General features: G+C 42.6%; 1 protein-coding gene across 1 annotated transcript; it reads right to left on the bottom strand.

The window, feature by feature from the left end:
* Positions 1 to 297: 297 nt before the first annotated feature.
* Positions 298 to 25,312, bottom strand: eif2ak4 (eukaryotic translation initiation factor 2 alpha kinase 4). The gene is made up of 39 exons (XM_039786652.1): positions 24,939 to 25,312; positions 24,674 to 24,789; positions 24,014 to 24,116; positions 23,763 to 23,936; positions 22,675 to 22,755; positions 22,386 to 22,537; positions 22,207 to 22,307; positions 21,946 to 22,103; positions 21,325 to 21,845; positions 20,196 to 20,311; positions 19,434 to 19,588; positions 18,861 to 19,297; positions 18,693 to 18,765; positions 18,513 to 18,602; positions 18,292 to 18,414; positions 17,580 to 17,684; positions 17,300 to 17,363; positions 17,132 to 17,211; positions 16,893 to 16,994; positions 16,746 to 16,796; positions 16,407 to 16,643; positions 15,459 to 15,534; positions 15,005 to 15,126; positions 14,623 to 14,672; positions 14,149 to 14,317; positions 13,410 to 13,526; positions 13,209 to 13,274; positions 12,936 to 13,106; positions 12,705 to 12,839; positions 12,382 to 12,489; positions 11,724 to 11,852; positions 8,931 to 9,017; positions 8,654 to 8,766; positions 8,508 to 8,563; positions 7,961 to 8,058; positions 7,063 to 7,131; positions 6,159 to 6,203; positions 5,112 to 5,227; positions 298 to 779 (listed from the first exon to the last, which is right to left on the bottom strand). Exons 1-39 carry the CDS (start codon positions 25,068 to 25,070, stop codon positions 722 to 724), a joined length of 4,956 nt encoding a protein of 1,651 aa, XP_039642586.1. The 5' UTR covers positions 25,071 to 25,312; the 3' UTR covers positions 298 to 721.
* Between the last annotated feature and the right edge of the window lie 1,067 nt (positions 25,313 to 26,379).

The following is a 26,379-nucleotide window of genomic DNA, read 5'->3' as shown; positions in this document are numbered from 1 at the left end:
GACCCCCCTCAGAAACAACCTACTAAACACATCTGCAAGTGCTACTGAAATAAAAGAACAAGGACAAGCGATCAGATCTAAAGCAACGAAGAGAAGACAAAGTCCCATTTGGAGTAGAATTCCAGGACCAGATGTGCATGAGCCCACAAATCTGCTAGTGAAGTTAAAAACCACTAACAGATACCATCTTGAATGACATCACTGCACTTTAGGGAATTGTTCCTCCAACCCAGTTTAAGGCTGCAAACGGCTGTGTTGTACTCACATGTACAATTAAAACAGACACAAAATTACAGCTTCATGTGGGAAAAGGTGATTTATTTCTACTATCCACCCCGTTGCTAATTAGACATGTAAAATTGTTGCCTTTATCGGACATAATCTTCAGTAAAAAGCCATTTCTCTTTCACCTTCTATAGTTCTATTAAGGCAATAAAGTCAAGTTGTCCATGGTTGTCTGAGAAAGACCACAAAACACTGCAAGGTTTTGGGAAAGCTCTGGATTTTGGGTCAAACAGCTGAATTACTATTCAACATGGTAAAAAAGCACACACAAACAAACTTCATGTCTTTGGGGCTCTTGCTTTCCAAAAAGAAAAGCTACGAGTCTGTAAGTCTTCAAGCGGATTCTGTAGGTCCAAGGTTGAAAACAGTCTCTTTGAGCCCACTGAGCCTCAAGCTGAGTGGGACATCTCCCAGGCCAGTGGAACCCCCCTGGTCTTCAGAGAAGGATCTTGTAATAGTCGTCCTTGTAGCTGTACAACAACACCACAGCCACCCTGCAAGAGAACATTGTCAGTTATAAGATTCAAAAGAATAATTAAAAAAAAAATCATTATGCAGAACCTCCAAATTGGGCATCTAAATATTAGGACAATGAAATTCAGCCTGGAGGGTTTCCAAGATCTTCTCTGGATAAAGATAGTCAGTGTAGTTTAAAATAACACAGGATTCAACCCTGCCAAGAGTCCCATAATGAGACTAGAAATGAACAAAAACAAAAGTCAAAATTACTACTTACTACACTACTTATTTCCATTATCACTTAAAACTGACGGGACATTAATGTTCCCTCAGGATGAATCGTGACACTCATTGTAATCACTTAACTTTTCAACTAGCGCCATCATCAGCTCACATTTTTAATCTGTCCAATACTTTGGTTTATGACCAAACACCTGCTAAACAGCTAAGCGAACGTTAGCATGCTAAAACGCTAAATTAAGATGGTGAACATGGTCACCATTATACCTGCATAACATGTTAGCATGCTGACGTTAACTCAAAGCACCACTGTGCCAAAGTACAGCCTCACATAGCTGCTAGCATGACTTTGTAATAAAATACAGGTCTTGCCCACAGTGCAAGGCTAAAAGGAAGGCTCAGTGACTGTGAAGCCCTTGATAAGTTTAGTTTATGGTCGTGCTGCAGCCAGGTGACTGCATGTGGCATTTAGCCCACTCGTCTGGCCTCAGTTGCCCGTGCCCCACATTCATTGAAAACAACTAAACAAACACATAAAAACACGCTGAATATATCCATTGTTGCCTCTGTGATGCTCATTTATAAGTAGAGACTTTATTCCAGTAAGGAAATTAAAACCAACTGCGCTGGAGAGGCGGACGGGAAGGCAGAAAGAGAAGCTTTAATTTTTTTTTTTTTCGTTACCATCTCATTCATGAAAGAGAACATTCGCTGAATCGCTCACAGGGTTGCTCTCTATGGGGATTCATAAGTGTCACAACACAAAAAGCTCAAACACTGAGGATTTAGCCTGGGCTTTGGAAAAAAAAATTCAGCTGGGAAGCTCAGGAACATTAACTGCTCGCGTCTACAACCCCAGCAATGGATGAAGTTAACCTTAATCAACTTGGGTGTTAAGAGACAGACATCAGAAGACCAAACAAGGCAAATCCTTCTCCAAATTTCACCTCAGGAAATGGGATCAGCTGAGGATTTAATGTTCTTCAAGGCAGTAGTTATGCGTATTACAGCTTCCTTTGAAGGACTGACTGTCACTGTTACACCTGGAGTGTGGGGGCTTGGTCGGAGCTTTAGAGTGGCAGCTGCTCATAAAAGGAAGTCTGCCTTTTTTAAGTGGTCCTTAATCTATTCCACCGTTTGCCTCAGGTTTCATTTTAATAAAAATAACAAGTCAGTGGTGGATGGAAACGTGGGGGTGAGCAGAGAGGCGAGGCGGTGGGGTCTCTGGCTCATCTTCCACAGGGGCTCCTGCTGAGACGAGACATCTACGACGGTTTGTTCGGAAAATGTCAGTAAAAATACTAAAATCAGGTTCCTTCCGTTTATTAACTTTTGAGAGGAGAAACATTTTGACAAGGCTGTGCTAATTACCGGATGTTCCACTTCATTCAAGTATTATTTATTTACCTCTTTAGATTAGCCATCACCCTCTAATAATATTACATTTTGCCTTCTGTTATTTGCGGATTTGATCGTTTCACTTGCTTTTAATATGCTTTTTTTTTTTACGTGCCGCTTTTATTGCTTCACTTGTTTTTAAAGTGCTTAATGTACTGGTTCTATTGTAAGGTGTTATACTGTATATTATTATTATTTATTCAAATTATTAAATAATTGAAGAAATGTTGGTTGGTCAGTCCACCACTTTGGCCCAGTTATCTCAACACCTATTGGATGGCTTGCCAGGATTCTCTCCCTTACCACTAGCACCACCAGCAGGGTTAACATTTTTGGTTCTCGGCCAACTATTGCATAGATAGGATTGCCATGACATGTGGTACAGACACCCATGGGGCCCAGAGGACAATTCCTAATAACTTTGGAAATCCCCTGACTTTTGATCTAGCACACCTATAAGGTCAAAGTTTTCACTTATCCAGTGAATTATCTCAACATCTAATAGATGGATTAGCTCAACTTTGTAGACATCCATGGTCCCCAGGGAATGAATCCTACTGACTTTCCCTGACTCTTTGTTTTCTTTAGAGTATAAATGATGTAGCTACCTAGGCCTGGCAGGAAACATAGCTAGATCCGCAACCATTCGTTCTTTTTCTAACTTTGTTCGGTGTTTCACTATGGGAATCGCCTCAATGACACCACGTCGGTCCGTGACAGACAGGTCGAACTGTGCTAGGGCCACGCCCCCTCATATAATCACAGTCGACCAGCGCCTTACAAATCATTCTCGCTTTCTTCCCGTGAAGAAACTATATTAAGCTCCCTCAGAGCTTCTAGGCTAGCTTGGTTGGTTATCTGCTAAACAGTTCACAGACGGACCGTTAAGGACTACGTCGCCAACGCAGTTCCCGACCCAGTCTGGATTTGCTGAGTAAGTACTTTGCCAGAAGTTTTTACCTTGTCGTTACAGTTTGAAAGCAGTGTACATGTCAAGGCGAACTTCTCCTCTGTCGCCTAGTCGGTATTTGTTTATTGGTTGCTTAGCTGTGTAACTCTTTTACCCTCTCACAGGACCAGGGGCGGATCTACCGGGGTGGCATAGGGTGGCAACTGCCACCCTAAAAGAAAGCCTTGCCACCCCTGCTGCCACCCCAGTTGGCAGCAACGAATTACGGTAAAAGTTATGGCCAATTTGACAATTTACGAGCGTGCGTCTCCAATGTCCGACTACAGTGAATGCAGCATAAGATGACGCCAGAGCGGAGAGAGCCTGTTTTGTTTGGAAAACTGAGTGGCGCTAAGCGAGGGAGCCAGGAGTCGTGATGAATGGAGACACAGGAGGAAAGAGGTCAAAACGGATTAACTATCTATCCAAAAATGAAATTATAACGAGCATAGTTGCGATGCTGATTTTGAGATGATAAAAATCAGGTTGAAGAACGTTATTTCGCCAACTATACAATGTTACTTAGGGTCTGACGTTTGTTCTGTGGGAAGTAGGCTACAAAAGCTAATATTGATTCAACGTCTGTCAAGGAAAACATTGTTACTTTGAATCTTACAGAAATGAAGAGGAAAGGTAGCATATTCAGTTTTTGTCTCCAAAGAGAAAGGCGAGAGAAATAGAAAATGAACAAGTGAGCAAGGTAGATGGAGAAGATGAGGTGGAAGGAGAGAGGAAAGAAGTGGAAGGAGAGAGAGAAGAGGTGGAAGGAGAGAGAAAAGAGGTGGAAGGAGAGAGAAAAGGGCAACAGAAACGTGACAGACAGAATACAAGGCCAAGGCGACCAGGGACAGGAGGAGGTGGGAGAAGACCACAGCGGTGAAGATATGGAGGGAGAGCATCACCGAGATGAGGAAGGAGAAAGCGAGAGACAAGAGAACGTGCAGGGCTCAGACAGTGAAAGGGAAAGCAGAGTGCCTCCAACCATCTCCAGTCAAGCTGGTCCACACGGTATGGAAATTGTTGATGCATAGTATACTAAGTTAGATATGAATAAGAACAACAAATGACAAAGCTTAAATATGAATAATTAGGGAAAGTTGTCAGTGTCAAAGTTTGATGAGATGGGGAGATGAGTTTTTATATTTTGTGTAGAATGTATTTTAGATCTATTGATCAGGTTAAATATAAAAAATAAAAAAATATATAAATAAAACAAAAAATAAACAAATTAACCTAAAAACACTCTCCCAGGCTAACATGTTAGTGTGTTAACACAGTCTGATGGTTAGAACTAATCAATGACAGTTCCTAATCGTGTACAAATGCTGCCTGCAACGCTGCCTCTCTGACACAGTCGAAAACAGTTTGCTTCCCCTCTCACACATCTGCCTCTCATCACCTGTGTCTTAACTTAATGCCTGTCCTGTGATAATGGCCCTTACTTCTATCATACTTCTATATCTCCTATTAAGTGAGATCACACTGTACGGTCACTTATTCCTAATATGAACTGTTTCAAATTAAACCCCAAATGCAAGACATTGATTGCATGAGATGAAGTGTGTCTGTATGAGTTTGTAAATGGCAGCCTGTGCCCTTTTGTAGTGTCTACATTCTATTTCTCATCAAACTGTGATAACTGATTAAATTCAGTAAATATACGTCTGACATATGTTGCCACCCCTCAAAAATTCCTGCCCCCCTCTCGCCACCCCAGAAATATTTTTCTAGATCCGCCCCTGCACAGGACTACACAAACATGCCAAGGCACCCGACTCACTTTTTGGTAATTTTAAAATGGTGGATCTCATCGCAGATGGACTTCAGGTAGCGCTGCTTGGGTAGACGAGACAGCAGAGTCTTCACACTGCTGTTGAACTGCTCTTCGCTATCAAACTGGAAAGAAAAAAAAGAAAGAGAGCAGGGGTTCATGCAACAAAATGGGAAAGAGTGCAGGCTACGGTGACAAAATGTGACACACAAGACGGCTCACTGACATCAAACAAAGCCTGGTACAGATTAGTTTTACTTTGAGGCTATCCAACACAACGCCTCACAAGGTGTCAGTTTGTTAACAGAAAACTAGACGGCATTTTAGAGGAATAAATGGGGTTTTTCATCTGCAGCCTTTGGAGTATATTTTTGCATGTCAAGTGTAGCGGGGCAGTGAAGGCACAAAGCTATAGTGGGTTTATAGATTTCCTTGGCTTCTTGTGTGACTTTGGGTAATTTGCCATATTTCAAACAGGCCTTTCCTGCACGCCTGGTTATACCCACTGTGTATTGTCATGCGTTTTATATACTAAATGTGTTTTCTTTGACACATGTGCTGCAAGGGAGCAACTGTATAGGTGGCCCATTCATTTATGGAGTGGATGCTTTTGCTTCTATAACAGTGGTGTTAAGAGAATTTTTCCTTTTAGCTTTCTTCATGTTTCAATCTTTTTTTTTTTAACCTCTGCTCTTAGGAACCAGGTTTTTTTTTTTTTTTTTAATGAGTGCAGCCTTGGTCAGGAGTTTGGAATGTGAATATTAACACCTCTTAAGTATGTGTTTTGTTAACTGTAGTATGTGTCTGTTCCATGGGTAAGCCTTTTTTAAAGGAGTGCAAGTTAGAGCCTTTAGCATATCTCCCCGGCTGTAGAAAAAGGCAGGGTGTTCCCTCACTCCACTCCTCGTCAGGACTGTAAGGAAGGAGACGGGATCCCCTCTTCCTCTCTAGGATCTTGACCTCTATTGGCCGTTCTTTCCACCTCCCACCCTTCATTAAGGATGTAGCCTTTTATTAACTCTGAAATGGTCTTGATGAAGCCAGTAGGGAACCAACCTCCAGAGACAGGAAGTTGATCAGCGTTTCCTTCTGCAAGTCCACCTGCGGGATAAAAAACAAGCAGGGTTAAACAAAAACACAATGGAGCCTTATCTCATGTTGCAACAATATCACAAACGCATTCATAATCAAGCTAAAAATATCAACCGTTGCACCCGCTGCTGCCCAATAGCTTGTGCAATTCTTTCAACAGAAGATAATCCAGTTTACTCTGACATCAGTAAATTACTTATAATTCCACTTTCACAATGCTCTTGCCAGGCTTGAAAGCACTCCATGTCCCTTTAACAGGAAGGGTCTAATGGCCTCCTGGGTTTATCATTGGAAAATGAGTCCTGCTGTGTTCCAATCTGACTGAAAGACAAGCAGGCTGCTGACTGGCAACAATGAAGACTTATAGGACTGTGCAACTGCTTACCGGAATCAAGGTGATTATGTTTCAATAACTTGGATTTACTGTTGCGTCACTGATGCAATCCAGACCCCAACAGGGATGACAAATGTATTTGGAGTATGCGGCGACATGATAAATAAGACAAGCAGGCATGATTTACTTTGAGAAAATCTGGCCATAAATCTACAACACAACCACAAATAAACTCAATATGGCAGCCATTTACATCCCCTGAAATGACACAGTGATTGCCTTCTGTTTAGTGTTCATTGTTCTGTAGCAACTGGAAGGGATTCACAGCCATCTTAACCTCCAGGGGGGGAGGTTAGCACAAAGCAAATTGCTATAAAAGGGCTGCTCCCAGTGATGTTTGTGGTTTTAGCCATCAAAAGGACTTTTGTTGATCTGCGATTTCACACATGAATTCAAGAGATAAGGTGGGAGAGCAGAAAAAAGGGGAGCTGGGATTGGGAGGGATAAAAGGGGGTAAACAAACAAATGACTTACTGCCAGAACCTCAATGTCATTGCTCTTGTTCTGCAAATTGCTGCCGAAATTCTGTAATCTGGTTTGGATCTGAAAGAGAGGCATTTAGAGAAAAACAAAGTAAGAAAAAAAATTGAATAGGCAAGAGCAAAAAAGTTGTTCCCATGATCAAAATGTAGGGGGAAAAAATCATCTTCAAATGCAGTCATTTCATAATCAAACCATTGTCCCGGTCTACAGTTACAGGCACCATATTCTTAACGACAAATACTCCAATGTTTAAGATAGACACACAGAGACACAAAGAAGAAGTGAATACATGACAAAGAGACTACTAGTAACATAAGTCAAGACCTTGCATCACAGCTTTCCTTTATGTGGTTTCAAAAAAAGATGACTGCAGGTATGAGGAGACAATCACTCTTCATACAATACAATAAACAACAACCTACTTAAGTTTTAATTACATTTTCAATCAACAGTTGCACTTTAGAGGGCTACTTCACCAGCAACAATCTCAGAGAAATCAGAGAAAACAACCTTTTTACCCAATGTTCCTGTGTTTACTTCTCTTGCGATGTTAATGGAGTTTTTTTTCTCTACTTGTGGTGTTGTAGAGAAATATGTAGATGAGCAGGTGCAGAGACATGGTCAAGAATGGCAAACATTTGCGACTAATTTTGGTGGCCCCCTCAGTAAATCTGGCAGAACCCAATCAATTCAGTAATGAAACAAAGCCTACAGTATCAGAACAGGTGGCAGAAGATGCACAATGTGTGTGTGTGTGTGTGTGTGTGTGTGTGTGTGTGTGTGTGTGTGTGTGTGTGTGTGTGTGTGTGTGTGTGTGTGTGTGTGTGTGTGTGTGTGTGTGTGTGTGTGTGTGTGTGTGTGTGTGTGTGTGTGTGTGTGTGTCACAAACCTGAGTCTCATAGCGTCGTCTAGCGCTGGAAGAAACTTTTTCCGGGCTGATGACGTTCACATTAATGCTTCCATTGCTCCCATGCTGTTCTGAAGAGCCTGGAGACAGAAAAAAAGGATTAGCTTTAGTAAATCCAAGCTTAATCTCACATTTACACATTCCAATGAGATGACAGTGAAAATTTTGTTTAACTTGTTACTCAATTTAATTAAATCCGTTTGTTGGCTACCTGTGTGCATGCCAGAAGTTGTGAACACTTAAAATTCTTTTATTGCACCAATCAAATGTCAATCTGGGTAACAAATCAGTTAAATGCCAGAAGTGAACATGCAACACTTGGATCAGTCATACTTTGCAGATGCCACATTGATCACAATATTGCGTTTCATAATTTAACACTTTTATTGCAGCACTTTGGTTCAGTCAAAGCACAACTGTATGAGAACAGAGGTGCGACTGTTTCATGCTGCAGTAAGACATAATGTTACAAATATACAGTTTAGTCTGTATACAGAGGCTGACTGTAAAGAGCAAGTGGTGATCCGACCTGTGGTGTTGAGCATTGATCCTTTAGGGTTCTGCGACATGCTTTCAGAGATTTCTCTGCAGGGGCACAAGGACAACATTATACAAGAACAACCCTCTTACATCATTCAGACATCTGAGCAGCACATTAAACCAAAATTTCTTTACCTGGTGTTTCTTTCCTCAAAGAATTTGGTCCGACACTTCTGAATGATGTGGTCCGCCAAATCCGACTCAGGGATCCGTTTCTCAGACTGTCTGTCCTTCTCAAAGGATTTGACCTGAAGACAGAAAATGACTTTAACATGTGCTACTGTACACAACATTTCCATAATTCTTTCTTATCAAAACAGTTTGGAAAGCATCATGATCTACAACGCTAAAGTAAAAAAATATGTTGCCTTCTCAAATTGTAAAATAATATTACTCTGTAAGGCTGGTTTACCTTCACGTAGTTTCCCTCCTTGTCAGAGACCAGGGCCATGCAGTTGATGCCGACCAGCCTGCAGTGCTCCATCAATGTCTCCTGAGACTAAACACACAAAATGACAAAAGGCTGAATTTTGCGCACACACACACACACACACACACACACACACACACACACACACACACACACACACACACACACACACACACACACACACACACACACACACACACACACACACCCACACACACACACACACACACACACACACACACAGAGTGGTGGTTTAAGGGTGCAACTCTTAATGGTTGCGGAACTTGCTGCTGTCATACAAGTTTTACAGAGTGCTTTCTTCCATTAATTACTAAAAGAATCATGAGTCAAGTTTGACGTTCAAGTTAGAAAATCTTTTGGAAATGGAGAGCTCATTCGGAACACTGGACTCATCATAGCTTCAAAACTTCTTCTATAGCGGCATTCAGTCAGTTTAAATAGTTTTGCTTGGAACGAGAGTGTGAGTGTGCACTGTGCTGGGAGTCGAGACCAAAAATCAATGTGTATTCAGGTAACGCATTCGACCATGACGGTGTGTATGCATGTGTTTGTGTCAGCCTAATTAATTCCCACCAACTTCAGCCTGAAAGTTTCATTTGGCTGCTCCGCTAGACGAGCTAACGGTGGTGCAGAACAGACCCTTCTCTGTGTGTGTGTGTGTGTGTGTGTGTGTGTGTGTGTGTGTGTGTGTGTGTGTGTGTGTGTGTGTGTGTGTGTGTGTGTTACTTCGCCTCGTCATCATGTAGGCACTGAAACTTCCTCTTTTCTTCCAACTTTCTCATTGACAGAACAAATTAAGTCAAAAGGTAAGCAATTGCCCGGAGACCGGTGGGCAGCTCTGGGCCATATGCCTAAGCCGACCGCATGTGGAAGGGGTTTGCCATATTTGGCTAATAAAAGCTAGAAGAGTGTAACCGTCTTCTGAGGATGAATTAAAGCTGCATAGTCGGGCCTGTTAAGAGGCCAGCATGTGAAAGGTGTTAACAAAAGTCTAGCGAGGGGGGAGGGATGGGTGAGGAGGTCCAAACAAGGTGTTCTCACCATCTCGCCATTAGCACCGCCAGCATTCATCATCAACAAATACACATAGAAACACTTTTGATAATTTGAATATAATGCTGCTTGTTTTCCGCCAAACCCAACCTTTCCAAAATGCTTCAAAGGACTACTTAGGGGAAATAAGGCGGCCAATCACCTATGTCCTGTGCCAGTTCAAAAGACAATGAAGACCATTAAAGCACAATTGGAAAGTTAAAAACAATAGGTCATAAAGAGTAAAGGAGGAAAAAAAAACATGTGGGCGTAGCAATATTCCAGGGAGGGCGTTTACACCAACACACAAACACAAGGCTTGTCACATAAACATAAAGAATGTGACAGAGGCATGGCATCAGGAGTTTTGGAACAGAAGATAAATAACTTCACTTTGAACGGACTGATCTCAGCGTGGTGGTTTCCGAACAAGAGTTTATCATTACATTTATTTGGAAGCTTGTCTTGACTAAAATCCACATTGTATTGTCCCAATATGGCCAGGAAAGCCTCTTTCAAATGCAACCACAAAGTGGCAGTTCATTCACTGGGATGTTTACCATTTCTGATGCTGTCACGATAAGTCTGTTGCTGATGGAGGAAGTGTTGCCCTCTGTAGGAGGCACAAAGTTACTACAGGACAAGAAGAAAACTACCTATTTTACAATAATGGCTAATTCCCATTCAGGGATCTACAAAGTCAGATTGTGGTTGAGTTTATTTTTTATTTTTTATTTTACATACAACAAACATGAGGGCTCAGTTACATAATTATTACTGTATGAACATAAACTCAATGAAATCCTTCTGCTTGAATTACTACATGTACAGTGCTGCTGTAGCTGCGTCCTGTCTGCAGATTCCTTGCTTTCGCAGGTCCGGAAGCAACGGTTAGGGAGTGACTTACTGAGAAGTGGACTTTGCTTCCTTTAGCGAAATCATATTCAGGATTTGGCCTTAATGGCTCTGGCATGACTTTGTTTTAAGGGACTGCATTTTTACAGCACTAATGCTTATTCACGGTCAATCGTCTGCACTTTTTTGAGATTTTCAATTTAATATTTTGTTAAAGATTTTGGTTCTCATGATGAACTTCATATACGTAGAAAAAAAAAAAAAGTCATGCCATTTTGTCATTTATAAATGCAGGCAAAGTGTATGTTTATAGTTTAAAAGTTTCACTGCAGACAAATTCTGACACTTTAAGTGCTTTTTTTTTAAACTCCCAGATCCCAACTGAGGACATTTCACTAAACCAACATAAAAAAGGTACCATGTGCAGTCCTTGACCACTAGAAGCGCTGTGGTGCAATATTTCTATGTGGACGCATGTGCACGCTCAAGCACAAGCACTCGCACACATGGTTGACGGGATACGCATTACTGATAATGGTTGAACCCACTGATCTCCAGGTGGTGGTACTGCACCAACAAATGGAGGGGATTAGATGACTGCTAGCAAGCAAACATTGATGCAGGTTTCAAAATGTTAACAAAAAAATGCCTCTGCAAATGCTGTATGAGGAAGGAAATGCATTCAACACTTTTGTAAGACTTCAACGATACAAACCATGCGCTTTGGTGAGTAACACAGAATGTAGACATACCTTTGTTTACAAGAAAACTCCACAGAGCACGGTTAAATCAAAATTGGCTTGAGTTGAGTTTCCACCCTGAAACTATTCAGACAAATTATTCACGTCTATCCGGCAGGCTGCTCACCTGTGAGACATCGTAGGCGATGTCTGCAGAGACGCCGGTGCTCCACAGCTTCTGGACAACATTGATGGCTCTGGACATTGAAGAATGCCCCACGGGGACCACCAGCGCATCGCAGGAGCTTACTGATGGCTGATATAGAGATAAAATGGAGAAAGGGAAAAAAGATGAAGTTAACTGTAGTAAAATAACTTCATGACATAACTGTAATAAATTAGTAATTTCAAAACGTCTGTCTTTACACCTAAGTATTCTGTGCACATCCTTTCACATTCTAAATATATAGAAAATATAGACAATGATGCACCTCCAAAAATAACTCCATGGCGTCAAGAGTCACAGTGATCATAGTTATTAGCATGTTTCTAAAAGTGGCTGTGTGGCGGCCGACTGCTGTAATAAGGCATCATTAAATATGTAGCTGTCTGCTGCTCCTTCATTACAATAATTAGGAATGTCAGATCCCTGTGGGGGTGTGTGTGTGTGTGTGTGTGTGTGTGTGTGTGTGTCATTTGCGACTAATTTTGGTGGCCCCCTCAGAATATCTGGCAGAACCCAATCAATTCAGTAATGAAACAAAGCGTACAGTAACAGAACAGGTGGCAGAAGATGCACAATGTGTGTGTGTGTGTGTGTGTGTGTGTCTCTCTCTCTCTCTCACTGGCTCCTCCATGTTGGCTATAGCAGCACACACTTTGTCCAGGGCCACACTGGCCCCGACTGCAGAGGGCACCGGCACTGTGGGAGCTGGCCCTCGAAACTCCAGGATCTAGCAGTACAGAGAACAAAGCACATGAAGGTACCACATAGACTGCATCACCGCCACTGCATCATATGGAAATAATGGAATACAGACAGAAGAGTTATATTTGAATATGGAAGAAATATGGTTCACATAAATGCATGTGTGGAATTTAAACTTTTGGACACATTTGTTTTAAATAATAGCTGCAGATTTTTGTCATGATTTGACAGAAAACCTACCAAGTGGTCGTAGCGTCCTCCAGCAGCCACTATATCCGGAACAGTTCGCTTGCGTTTCCTGATGAAAGCTACAAACTGGAAGATGACCCCAGAGTGATGCTGCACCTTGTATACTAGGCCTAAGTTAACCACCACCTATAGAGAGGATACATCTGCGTTAAAAAGGGGAAAAGACATACACCGTGGCTCTTCTTTGAGACATCACATTCATTTACCCAGAATGCAAATCACCTGCAGTTTAACTCCCAGTCTACGCAGTAGCACTGTGAGCTCCTCCAGGTCCTTGAGGCCCTGCTTGGCCAGCTGGGTGACGGCGGTCTTCTGTTTGGTGAGTGATGTCAGCAGTGGCGCCAGGTCCTGCAGATTCCCCTTCTGTTCTATGTATTTGAACAGCATCTGCAACTGGATGCAACACAGCAGGGAATCTCAATGTGAGAACAAGTGTGCTGCAGCAGCAAGACTGATTATTTTTACAGGAGGTCCATGCACCCGGTGGACACTTACACTGTTGGTTGACAGGGGAAAGTTGTAGAACTTTGCCTCCACCTCACGTTTGGTCAGCTTTTCGCTCTGGGGCAAAGGACCATAAGAATGTTAACACTGCTATATTTGGGAAGAACCCAATTATATATTTTCACACCAGGATATAAGCAACAGTCACGCATTGTGAATAACATCTGTGATGCACGTGTGACCTGCACCGACCATTGCGTCACACAGTATCGTGGAGGCCTGGCTCAGTTTGTCCTCAGGGACTCCACAGTGGAGCAGGATGGCCTTCAACAAGCTGGTGTGGTTCAGGTAAATGTTATAGTTCCTTTCCTGTGGTCACAAAACACACGCAAACACACCTTTAACCCTCTCAGCTGCAATTAAAGTCAAAACCAATAGCACTACTGTACAATGAGCCTCAGTGAATAATGACTGTTGTGTCCCGCTGCCCTCTCATTCTGTTTGACTCACATATTCTTAAGAGCTTTCACACAAAGAGCAGGATGGTGGAGAGGATCAGAAACAGTATCTATGAGGGATGAGGCAGCGGCCAGAGCCCTGGGGTGACTGGGTTCATGAAACGTGCAAGGAGAGCTGCGACTGGGGAGTGACACAGCACTGGGTTGTGTGGACAGGAAATGGATTGTACTGGGAGGCAGGGAAGGAAGTGGACAGAGCGGTGCATAACAGATTTACTGTGCAAATAATAAATATGGTGTAAATCTGTCAGGCTTACACATACTTTGGTATGTAAGGAATGTAAGTGGGAAGTGAAAAGGGAAAAAACAACAACGGGACAGGTTGCGATGATGGCATCCGTAGGAAAATAAAGAACAATAGATGCATCCAGCCCATCGTCAGACTGCTCTGAGTGTGACTGAAGACGGGGCAGCACAGCACAAACTGTCAGCTCACTGGATCATTTCAAATACAGGAAGATCATGTGTATAACCTGGAGCACAGGGAATTCCTGGACTATTTCATAAATGGTGTAAATGGTCTCGGCATCAGGGAGAAGGCTGTTAGTGACGGGTGTGATGATGTCAAAGGCACACTCCAGAAGCTCCCTTGGGTGCGCGCGATCTAGCTTCCTGGGGCGGAATACGCGTTCGATGCTATACCTTGAGAAAGAATAGGAGAAGCACAGAAACACATTGATTATTCCTAACATGAATGTCAGTTTTCATGTGAACTTTTTAACTTGGTGGTAATTTGACTTAATATTATACTTATTTTATAACTTATGTATTGATTAATATATAATATAATATTGATACATTATATCAAAAACATCACCAATTTCCTAACTGTAACTACTAACGTTTACATTAAAGGAAACAGTCAGTGTGATTAATAATTTACCAATAACTGTAACATATAAATGTGTTTAGCGAACAGGTTGTTGTGTTAAATCATTTAACTTTACCTCTTCAGATGAGTTATATTATTGCGAGCAACGAATCTTGAAAACGCCATCTGAAGCAAAAAAAAAAAAAAAAAAAAAGAGTTGAGACATTGGGTGCACACGTATAATGACAGTGAAGTCAGTGCATACCAGGCTGTAATCAATCACAGTGTCGAAACAACCATTTAGTCCTCAGGGTTTCCTGAGGTAGCAGGATCTAAAGGCGGCTGCTGATTGCAGCCTCACACTATGTGTGTGTGTGCTTCCATATGCTGATGCAAATAGTTGTATAATTAGTGTTTGTATGCAAGCACGGACATGCATGCACGCCTGCGTGCGTGTGTGTGTGTGTGTGTGTGTGTGTGTGTGTGTGCGTGTGTGTGTGTGTGTGTGTGTGTCTCACGCGGAGGTCATAGGGCAGTGTAACCAGCATTCCGCTGTGGTCCATGAAGCAGGCCAGCTCGCTGCCATCATACAACTTCCTGTTTCTGGGGAGGAGCAGCGGTGTCTGGAGACGCACCGCACCTGAAAACAAAACATCATGTATTACTGCAACATCTGCATAAGATAACATAACCCTCACCCTAAAAGAGATGATGCATGTGAGCAGATACCAACTGAGCACAAACAAGTAAGTACAGCTGGACCTCATCAGCAGTGTGCATAGAAATAACACTAGCACCTGCACAGAATCTGCGCTGTCCAACAGTGCACTTATTGTTTAGCCGTCACTCACTGGAGCAGATGTTGGGGTCCCAAAAAACGGGCTTACATCAGGTCAGAAGTCCAAGCGGGTCGCAGTGGAGCGTCAACAAAGACTCACGCGCACACTCATCAAACAACCGTAGTGTACTCACCATGCTTCTTGAAGATCCTGGTGATTGTTTCATACACATGCTGCTGCAATTTGGCACTGTTAAAGCTGAAGCTGCCCTGGAGGGAGACCAAACAAACAGCCTCTGTTAGGGATCAGGAGACATCGATTAAGCATTAACAGGCCTTCTGCTGGTCGGTTATACAGACCAGATGAGTGAAGTAGCACTGAGGGTTTGGGCAGACATTCATATGGCTGCAGTGACATCTTCAGGTAGAGAGGGGAACAACTTGAAGAGTACATTAACTGCCTTTTTACCTTGGCTTAATTCACCACATACCCTAAATACAGCCTTTCATGAAAAAAAATGGGATTACCATGATTTTTATTATTATTCTAAAGCAGGTCTAGGTGCTATACTGTGAAAGTATCAAAACACTCAATCCACAGAGAAATGCACACAGCCTGTTTTCAGAAACTGTGTCTCTAAATGAGCCGTCAGGACTTCCATTTGGTTGTAATACAGTAAAATGTCACAAATATACTAGACCGGTGCTAAAACGTTGCAAAGAGTTTCAGAGGGTGAATACAGGTATATTCAGACAGAGAGTATTTTTTAGAACATTAAAGTATGTAAACATGCACTAGTAGAAACCCAAACTACAATGTGATATGAACCTGAATGAGCCTGATATGGGACCTTTAAACAAAATCACTCATCTCTGTCTCTAAGGACAACATTAAATACATTTCCTAAATTTTCAAATGCCAGACACATGACCTTCCCTCTGGTCTTGTATAAAATATTGTAAATATAATATCTTGTATATTAATATTTGTATATGTTTTAAGTCCTTACTGTATATACCACACATGCATTATTTAAATAAATGCCAACATTTAAACCATTCATATGCTAAGTCCAGCACATAACTGGTACAATATGGCCACATGTAAGAAAAATAAAACACAGCCAAAGCAGTAGCCATACCTTGTGTAGGTCTATGTCGTAGGTGTAATCCATGACCGGAGAGGTGTTCTGGGCAAACAGCTGGCCCACCATGTTGCGGTAGGCCTTGCCGTTGATATTGGCCATGGTGTGCTGCAGCACCTCATGCAGCTCAGACTCCTCCATCTGCGGTGGAGGCAGCAGTTCACTCTTCAGCAGCTCCTGGGCTGTGGGCCGCAGGGCCGGGTCGTGTTTCAACAGCCACTCTATCACTTTCCTCTGATAGATGCAAAGAAGAGACACAGAGATCCATTCTATTGTTAGACTGAGAACACAGAGGAGAAATATTCATGTCAAAATGCTGTGCTATAGAGTCCTCACCTGTGTTCCTTGCTCATACGCAGTGAAGTCCTCAGGGAAGACCATGGGCTCCTGCAGCATTAAAAGAGACCAGTAGTCAGTAACAAGCCAGTTTTAAATTCCCATGCAGCCTGCGTGGATTACTCCCAGTCCTGAACATGGACGTACCACACGTAACTGGCTCAGGACAGAGATCCGCTCGGCCCCCGTGGTCATGGGCCGGTAGCACATCTCAAACAGGATGATGCCCAGGCTAAACAGGTCCACTTTCTGAGGACAGAGAGAATGGATGAAAACCAGACACTCAAAAACTCAGTGGTGGAACAATGACAAACAAAAGTCCCATGGGAGCAACTGCACAAGCTTAAATGATATATTATTATTTCAATAAAAATCTGAAATCTTACTTGGTTGTAGGTGGCTTTGGTGTTTCCTTGAACCTCCGGACTGACGTAGAGCGCAGTACCAACCATGCCTGTCATGTTACCTGTAGAACAGTGATGCAAAATCAGCACAGTGTCAGGGAAGAACATGCATATCAGACAAAACAGAGTATGTATTCAAACTCTCTGCACCTGTTGGGTCTGGTTTGGGCATCACTGCTGAGCCACCCTCCTCCACTTCAAAATGACCTGCAGCCTGAGAGAGATAAACAGTATCTCCACAAGAACATCTTCATCACTGGCGTTATACATTTGATGTAGATGAACAAGCTACAATTAAACTAAGTAATGAGACACAGCTACACAGTTTTAATGTTTCACACAACATCCTTCACATTAACTCCACACCACAAGCAGTCAGTGCAGCCTGTCAGCATGGTGAAGCTGTTAACTGAATTAAAGTAATGCATACCACATTAGCAGGATGGTCTGTCGCCAGGCCAAAGTCTCCAATCTTCACGTGGTCCTGTGAGTCAAGGAAGATGTTGACAGGCTTCAAGTCCCTGTGAATCATGCCCTAAAAGAGAGGATGATGGCTGAATAGATCTGCTCGCTTATGAGTAATGGAAAACATGGCTTTCCTCCTGTTAACATTTATGGTACTGAAGAAATGCACGGCTAACTTTAAAAGGAGGGTGAAAACTCAAACACATTAGTCTATATTCCGGGATTGCTCCGTTGCTGCCAGAAATTCCGCCGGATTTCACTCTTTACGGCCAGATGTCCTTGCAGACCTTACGCTTTCTTTGTGTTGGAATTTTAAACTCCGGTGGATTTATGAGGACTATGGTTAACTGCTCCTCAGATCTCTGCAGGGTGAATCCAGACAGCTAGCTAGACAATCTGTCCAATCTGAGTTTGCTGTTGCAAAACTACTTTTGAACGTACACGTTCCACCAAAACAAGTTCTTTCCCGAGACTATTTTGCAGCGGCACCGTGGATCTCCCCGGTGCTTAGCGCCACCCAAGACGATTGTGATTGGTTTAAAGAAATGCCAATAAACCAGAGCACGTTTTTCTCCCACCCCGGAATGCTGTGTGGACTAGCCAGACCCTCCTCCGCAGCGCTGTGGAGGAAGGTCTGGCAAAGCGAGGCTACACATCAACGCACACAGATTAAACACCTGCTCGTGGATGTAAGCCAGGCCATCCAGTATTTCCCTGAAGAGTCTCCATAACCGATTCTGGTCCTGGTGCAGGCCGTGATCTATTGTGTCCCTTAAAGTGCTCTTTTCACAGTATTCCATCTGTCAGGAACAGAAAACATGCATTAGATGTGAGGCAGAGACCTCTAGTGGTAAAAAAAAAATACAAAATTAAGAATGAAGTTGAAGCTTGTACATACTTGTATGTACAAGTGATGTGCTATTAGGAGGGGTCGATCGGAGTCTGTGCTCTCCATTGTGTTGATCACTGGCATTTTGCTTGGCTCAACCTGCCAGAGGAAACACCATTAGTTGCACTTTGCCTGACAATGACAAACACCATTAAGAGAATTAAAATAACGAAGTGTAAATATTCAAACCTCTGACATCTCGTCTGTGCTTTCATCACCATTGTCAAAGATAATGTCACTACTTGAGTCACTGTCCGATGGCCTAAAATCCACACAGAAAAATAGTGACGTATCAAGAGTTTGTGCAGGAGAAAGTCTTGCTGGATTTACTGCCACTAAAAAAAACTTGCAACTTACAAAAAAGAGGCCCCAAACACATCTTCTTCGTCGTCGTCGTCATCATCTTCATCACTCGACTGGTGTCGGCTACATTTGGCGCTGGAGGATCTCTCGATGGAGGTGGACCACTCCACCGAGCTCGACAGGGCTGGAGGTGGCGCGATGTCCTCTGCGTTGTCAGCGAGGCCCAGCTCGTTGATGCGCTGCCGAGGCTCTTTGCGCTGAGGAGGCTTGTCGGGAGTGCTCAAAGGCTCAGAGCTGTCGGTGTTGCTCAGCACCCCTCCCGACGGCGTCTCATGCCGCTCGATCCACGCATTGTAGTAGCGGACGATATTCTCATGGTTAAGGCGCGAGAGCAGCGTCACCTCGCCTTTGATCCGTCTGAACTGTTTGCTAGCCGGGTTGACCTGGATGCGCTTCACAGCATAGTAGCAGCCGTCTAGGTTATTCTGAACCTGGAGATGCAGGAGAGGGAAAGTAGAAGAGACAAAGTGGTCGCAAAGAAATCGAAGCCAGCTTTCTTGCCTTTGTAACGGCTTCTCTCAAGAAAGCTAGTGTGTGTAAAAAAAATAAAAATAAAGAAAAGCTTACCTTAATAACAGCACCAAAGGCTCCCTTTCCAAGAAGCTGGAGTTCCTCAAACTCATTAAAGTAGCGAGAAAACTGCCTCAGCTCCCCGGAGCTGAATGGACCATTGAAGATGTGGCTCTGTGGGATGACTGATGATGGAAAGTCCACAGCGGGATCTGAGATGACAAATAAAAATTAAAAATACAAACACATGACAAACTACTGGATTACCTTGTTGGAGAAGTTGTAAGACATCACAAATTTGAGGGTTAGATCAGCTCCCTCTTCTTTACACTGTATACTTAAAATGCAAAAAAATGGAAACACCTGTACAATGTAATACAATAATCCTGTAATAATACTAATGCTGAAAACATTTGTCAATTCATCAGTTGGTCAATAAACAAAAGATTGGTCTGCAACAATTTTAATAATATAATTATAATTGATTCAACGTTTACATCATTTATTGAGCAAACATTTACACTGCTTGCACCTTCTCAAATGTAAGAAGTGCTGCTGGGAAATTGAATATCTTTCTATTTTTTAGACAAAGTGATCTATTTGAAGACGTCATATTACTTTTTGTGATGCACATTTTTCAGATCGTTCTGATATTATATAGACTAAACTATTTCACGGTTAAGTTCTTACAAAGAAATGTCTAACTTAATTGTTAGCATCAATTGTTGTATTTTGCGGTTTCGTTCTACGGAATTTTAAATGGTGTTTCTAATATTTTGTCCACCTCATTTACACATTGTATATGGGCGTGTATATCACCTTCTGGGCTGGTCTCCTGGTGCTGTGGCAGGTTTTTAGGCGATGGAGGCTTGAGGAAGGAGTGGTCTAAAAGCTGCTGGGTTGTCCAGCGTTCCGCATCATTCAGGCACACACACCTATGACAAAGACACATGCAGCATAAAAGACGGATCAACTGTAGAACAGGAACACTCTAGTCTACTGTACTGATCCACATTGTGCTGGTGGTCTGCTGACAACACAAAGCGGTCATATCAAAAACAAGCTCTGTATAATCTAAATTAACCCTTTGTATAAAACAACTTGATGTGAAAACCAGTTTTAAACAGCCAGCAAAGCAAGTAGACAGACTATAACTATATAGCATCAAGACCTAAAAAGGAACAAACCAGGGTTTTTGCATGTTTTAGCCTATTTACATCAAATCACATATGCTTCACATTACTGCAGTGTTCCCTCTATGTTGATTTGACCGTGGCGGCCCCCCAAGGCAACATTTCTGCCCCCCATGGTATCAGAAATAGGGCTGCATTGTTAGAGTGCATGTCGGAGAACGTTTGTATTTTAGGTGCATTATTTACATGCTGAAGTAGTTACACTGCATTAAGATTATGTAATTAATAGTGGGTTTATTGTTATTTGCTACAGAACGCTTAGCCTATATGTCAAGATCAAAGTTGGCCTATATAGTAACTCAAAAAATACAGTTCTGAAAATATGCCTCATTGTGTGTGTGTGTGAATAGAGGTGAATAAATATATTTGTTTGTGTTGCAGCAACGTGTTGGGACCTGCCCCCACTGCTAAAAAAGAATCCTAAAGGAAACACTGTACTGCCAACCATTTTCCAAGGCATGGTTCTCAGCTTTAGAGTTTTGAATGAGTTTTTCTCCTTTACAGGCAGTCACTGGTTTCCCTTCGTGGCTACAGCGTAAATCAACTCAGAGACACAAAACGTTCTTAGCATTTCATCTTTCAGTGTAGAGCTGCAAAGATAAGTCAGTTAATAGATTGAAATGAGTCTATCGAAAGAAAATAAACCAACAACTATACTGTATAATGGCAAGTATATAGTACATGATTTATAGTAAATGAGCTGAAACACTGGTTTACTCCTTTAAGAAGCTGCTGGTGTATCCATCAATACATACTTGTGGAGGAAATCCTGGAAGTCAGCAGGCAGGCTGGCTGGCACCGTCACTGGATACTGCTGCACCTCCTTCCCCTGACTCAGAGCCAGCAGCATCAGCCCCAAGTTGCATTCCACACCCCCTTTTTTTTTTTTTTTTTTTTTTTTTTTTAAAAACTTTTTTAAAATGTCCTCTTTGCAGATGTCAGCAAACCTCTTCGATAAGCTGTAATCAGTCAGTCGGACGTTGCCCTCGGAGTCCAGCAGCACGCTGGAGGCCCCCAGCTGTTTGTGGACCACGGAGTTGGAGTGAAGGTAGTCGAGAGCAGCCAGCAGCTGGGCCGTGTAGTGGCACAGTTTATCCAAAGGGACCGGGGTGTGGCTGATGAGGCTTTTGGTCAAGTTGATGCCGGGCACATGCTCCACCAGCAGGTTAACTATGAGGCAGTCCTCTCTCTCAATGGAGCTCAGCGCCATGTAGTGCACCAAGTTCGGGTGATCCAGCCGCAGGAGGGAGTTGAACTCATTCTCTGCCCCGTGGATCTACACAGGAATTCAAAAGCATAGTATTTCAGAAGTGTTTTTCCTGCTCTTAAAAACCATTAAATTCCTAATGATAATAACTTCTATCTTCTCTACTTGCCTGCTTTTTGCAGTTCTCAATCCTTCCTTTCTCCTGGCTGGTGAAGAATTTGCCCAACTTCTGGTTCCAGCGTAGAGACCACTCGTAGATCACAGCAAAGTCCCCTGAGTTTGCCTCAAATCCATTATAAGCGTTGCGGCCGAGCCTCTCGCTTACACCTGCCAGAATCACGAACACAGATGTTAATGTACATACAGGTTACTGGGGTGGATTAAGCGACTTTTGCACCAGAACGGCTGCATTGTCTCAGACAGCTCTCACCTAAGCTTTTCCCTCTGTGGACAACAAGTTCTCCAAAAGTGCTGCTGTGGAAGTGAAGAAGCTCTTGGGAGCGTGGGTTGTCTTCATTAATTGTGTCACGTCTGGGAAGACAGATACAACTTTAAGCATTATTACAATGTTCCATTAACATGAGGAGCATCCGTTGGTTTGCTGTGTACCTGTGGCGTGTATTTGAGGCAGTTCGACGGCGGTTAGTGGCTGCTTTCTTGGCTTCTATGAGTTCAGGAGTAGCTCCACCCGGGCTGGGTGGGCTCCTCCCTAACATGGAGCCGTTAGCAGGGACTGGCTGCTCCATACTCTCAAGTCGCTCCTGTGAATATGAACACCACACAAAAGGGTCAATCACAACACCATTTTTGTTCATGTGATTTTTCTGCGGGTGATACAAACTGTGCATGTTTTACTGTTTTTCTGTGGAGATCAGTAGAAATGGTGCAGCACAGTCACCTGTTTGGCTATCTCCTTTCTTCTCTTTTCCTCTCGTTTCTCATCTTCTCTTCTTTGGATTTCAGCCATGATCTCTTTTTCCTACACAAACAAAAGAATTCTCAGTCAACATCCCGTTGAACTGGAACTTTTGTCAGCTGTTGGGGGTTCAGTTATTTAAAGGAATACGCCACCGTTTGTTGAAATAGTACTTATCACAGTCTACCCTGGCTGTAGATAGGTGGGCCAAGGCATTTTTTGTCTCAGTGCAAGTAATTAGGTTGTTTTTTTTGTCTTTTGTTGGCTCACTTTTACTCACAACATGCTAACCGGCAACATAGGATTCCATTCACTACGCTAAGCTAATAGCGGCGGCGCTGCCGGTGTTGCAGTGGACTAAAAACAATACATGCACAAAAAATGCGTTGGCCTACCTATCTACAGCTAGGGGAGACCGTGATAAGCCCAATTTCAACAAACGGCGGCGTATCCCTTTAAGGAAATAACATGCTACATACACACTCAAATCTTTAGTAATTACTTAGGTAACAAAAATCCTTTATAAATTTCCCAAACTCTGGGAAGAGGTCTTTCAGCAAACGCAATCCAAGCCAGTGTGTAGCAGAAGTTTCTTATTCTGCATTTTTGTGTGTAGTTAGAGGTAGATTAATAGTTGTAGTCAAATTTCTGGTGACTTGGCTATATACACACATCTTTCATTTATTATTTAGCTGATGAGTTATCTGCTTCTCAATCACAGTACTAGCGGTAATTTAGTTTCAATTACACAGAAAAGGTAAGATTAATGTAAAAAGGTAACAGGTAAGATTATGGATCCCGTGGTCTATATCCACAACGTTCCACTTCCGGGATTGCTCTCGTTCTGCCGGAAATTCCGCCAGATGTCACTCTTTGCGGATGTCCTGTTACCTTACGCTTTCTTTGTGTTGTAATTTTAAACTCCGGTCGATTTATGAGGATTATGGCTCTCACAAGAGGAAATTTAAGATCCTTTGTGAATGGGTCAGACTAATCACTTAGAAATAACATTAGCACAAAACCACAGATAAAACTAATCCAGAATGAATAGCTTTCTGTCTCTTCCTAACCATCTCCTCCTCCTGCTTGCGCCGCTGGTCCATCTTCTGCTGCTCCTCCTGGGCTCGCTTCTCCTGCTGTCTGCGTTGGTTCTTCAGCATCTCCTCGTGGAAGGAGCTTGACGGGGGCTGGTTGTGCTCACTCAGGAAGCCCTGGATATAGTCTGCTAGCTCGTAAATCATCACCTAGGTAGGACAGGTAGGTAGGTAGGTTAAAAGTAGTCTGTTTATTTACTTGTAATTGTGCATCTTTGCATCCTCACCTCCCCGCATCGTACTGCAGCCAGCTTGGTGATTTCACTCTGAAGGTTCTGGATGTTTTCATTCGATAGACCTTTGGCATTATTCAGCTCCAGCTCCGGGGGCCTGTAGGTGCCCCAAGACATAAATTACCAAGAGTGAATGACCACTAGTACGCACTGAGAGGACATGCACAACTCCACAGTGGATCTTTGTTCTGATTTTGTCTTGTTAATCGTCAGACAGGCATATGGGGCAGCTGTCCTGAATGTTAAAAAGCCACAGTTTGGAAATATGCAGCATCTTTCTCATTTATTTCCGATCAAGTGGGCTCGAACTGTTTGTAGTTAGTTAGTGAAAAATCTCAGTTGTCATTTAGTGGTGACCGTGCTTTTAGCTCTTGTCCTATTTCCTTCAAGCTATACTGTATATAATGTGTTCATGCATGTGCTTATTCCTATTGGTCAGATACAAATTAAAAGCAGTTTTTATGATGTGTACGACATGAGACATACTGTACTTGGTGGGCACTGTACGGAACAGGTAATATGCAAATTGTGTAGAGAGCGAACCCCCCACACACACACACACACACACACACACACACACACACACACACACACACACACACACACACTTCTCAAACCAAAGTTACACCCTTGGTCAGGGGGGTCAGTACTCACACGTCAGGGTATGTGGATGGGCATTTGACATGCAAGTCCACAGTCACGTAGCATTCCTGTCCATTGTTTAGCCCTTTGGGCCGCAGGCAGAGATGCACCTCTGGAGGCCTTTTAACCTGAAAATACAGTCAAGGAATCCTCATTGGTAGAGCGGATCACCTCGGATCACAACACGTATAATCTAGTATTAATGTAATGTCTTAACTTTTACCCATCATCGGCTCACTAAGGCAGTGCATTCTGCAAACATGTCTAGCTAACATACCTTCCAAGGATCATTGTTCCGCAGATCCTGGAAATCATCTCCAAAGATAGACGCGAGAGCTTCTAGCTCATTTTCCTGCTGGACCGTGTAGTCGTCTGTCCCTTGTGTTGAAGTGTGCTGCTGACTGCTCATTCTTCTTCCTTTAACTACATGGCAGTCCCACTGTGCTGTCACACTCGCAGCCGACAGATAAGAGGCTCCGCTGCGCTCACCGCCACCCTCCTCTGTCCCTTTGTTAAGTCAGACTTTAGCAGATACTCACCCCACTTTCATTAACTAAGCATTCGCTAACTTATCACACAAGCGTTTAGGCGACCACACATCCTGCCACAACAACGCTGCCAACTGGCGCATGGCTGTTGCGACTTGCGAGCCGTGTCGCAGGGGAAACGTCATCACGTTGCTTTCTTAAAAATGGCCTCTAGAGGGCAGTAATTATCCTGAACTGTCTGATGAAAGAGAACGAAAATTGACTGTTTTTTTGTAGTAACAGGGACCAGACCTTGTACCTACTGATGGGTACAGGTAGGGATGTGAAGTTATGGAACACGGGTGTAACAATTACTGTAGCCCACTATGCAACAGTTTGGTGTTTGGGAGATGGAGTGGGAGGAATTTAAACAGAACTTACACTGTAGACCCATATGGTACACATTACAGTATAATGTTTGCTGGTGAAGTAAGTGGCAGCTGAGACGGAGAAAGACAGAAATCCATTTGACTTGTTTTTCCTCATATTTGTCAAATTTATTTTCCTTTTATTTAGACTTGTGTTTTTTTTTATTTTCAGCAATTTGTTTGCAGCTTTTTCTTTTCCTTTCATTATTGTGTAGCTACCAGGTAGTGCAAACCATTCGTCGTGTACAGGAGAAATTAAGTAGTCCAAATGACGTTATCAATTGTCCAACATAGCCCTTCTAACAAATGTTTTGGGCATGTCCTGGGACAAATGAGATGCAACCTTAAAAATACAAGGAAAGTAACTTTGTCATTCACCAGCAAGAGTGGCAATTGAACATGAGTACTCAAGCAACTTCCTCAAATTTGTACTTCTGTACAGTACTTGAGTAAATGAAGTACACTTGAATAAAAAGTGGATAACAAACCTAAGACATGATGTAATATTAAACATACTTCCTAAGTAGATATGGAAAAAGATATAAATATGCTCCAAAAACCCTTACAATCTCCTCAGCAGTGATTTAGTATGCTATGACCTTAATGGAGTTTCACTATAATATTGTATGAAGCGCAAAACACTCTCTATATATATTACTTTTTTAATTTATTTTTACAAATCTTCATAATGTAGGAGTCTCCCACTCTTGCTTGGTAGAAAAGTCTGATCATGAATCACATCTCCATTATTTATGTATCAAAACAATAGTAATCAAATCTATAAGAGTGTTCTTTGGCATACAAATAACTATGAGATGCTTTA

The sequence above is a fragment of the Perca fluviatilis genome, chromosome 20 (assembly GCF_010015445.1).
Source record: "Perca fluviatilis chromosome 20, GENO_Pfluv_1.0, whole genome shotgun sequence".
NCBI lineage: Eukaryota > Metazoa > Chordata > Actinopteri > Perciformes > Percidae > Perca > Perca fluviatilis.
Note: the sequence above shows the minus strand (reverse complement) of the source record. Positions and strands in the feature narration are given on the sequence as shown.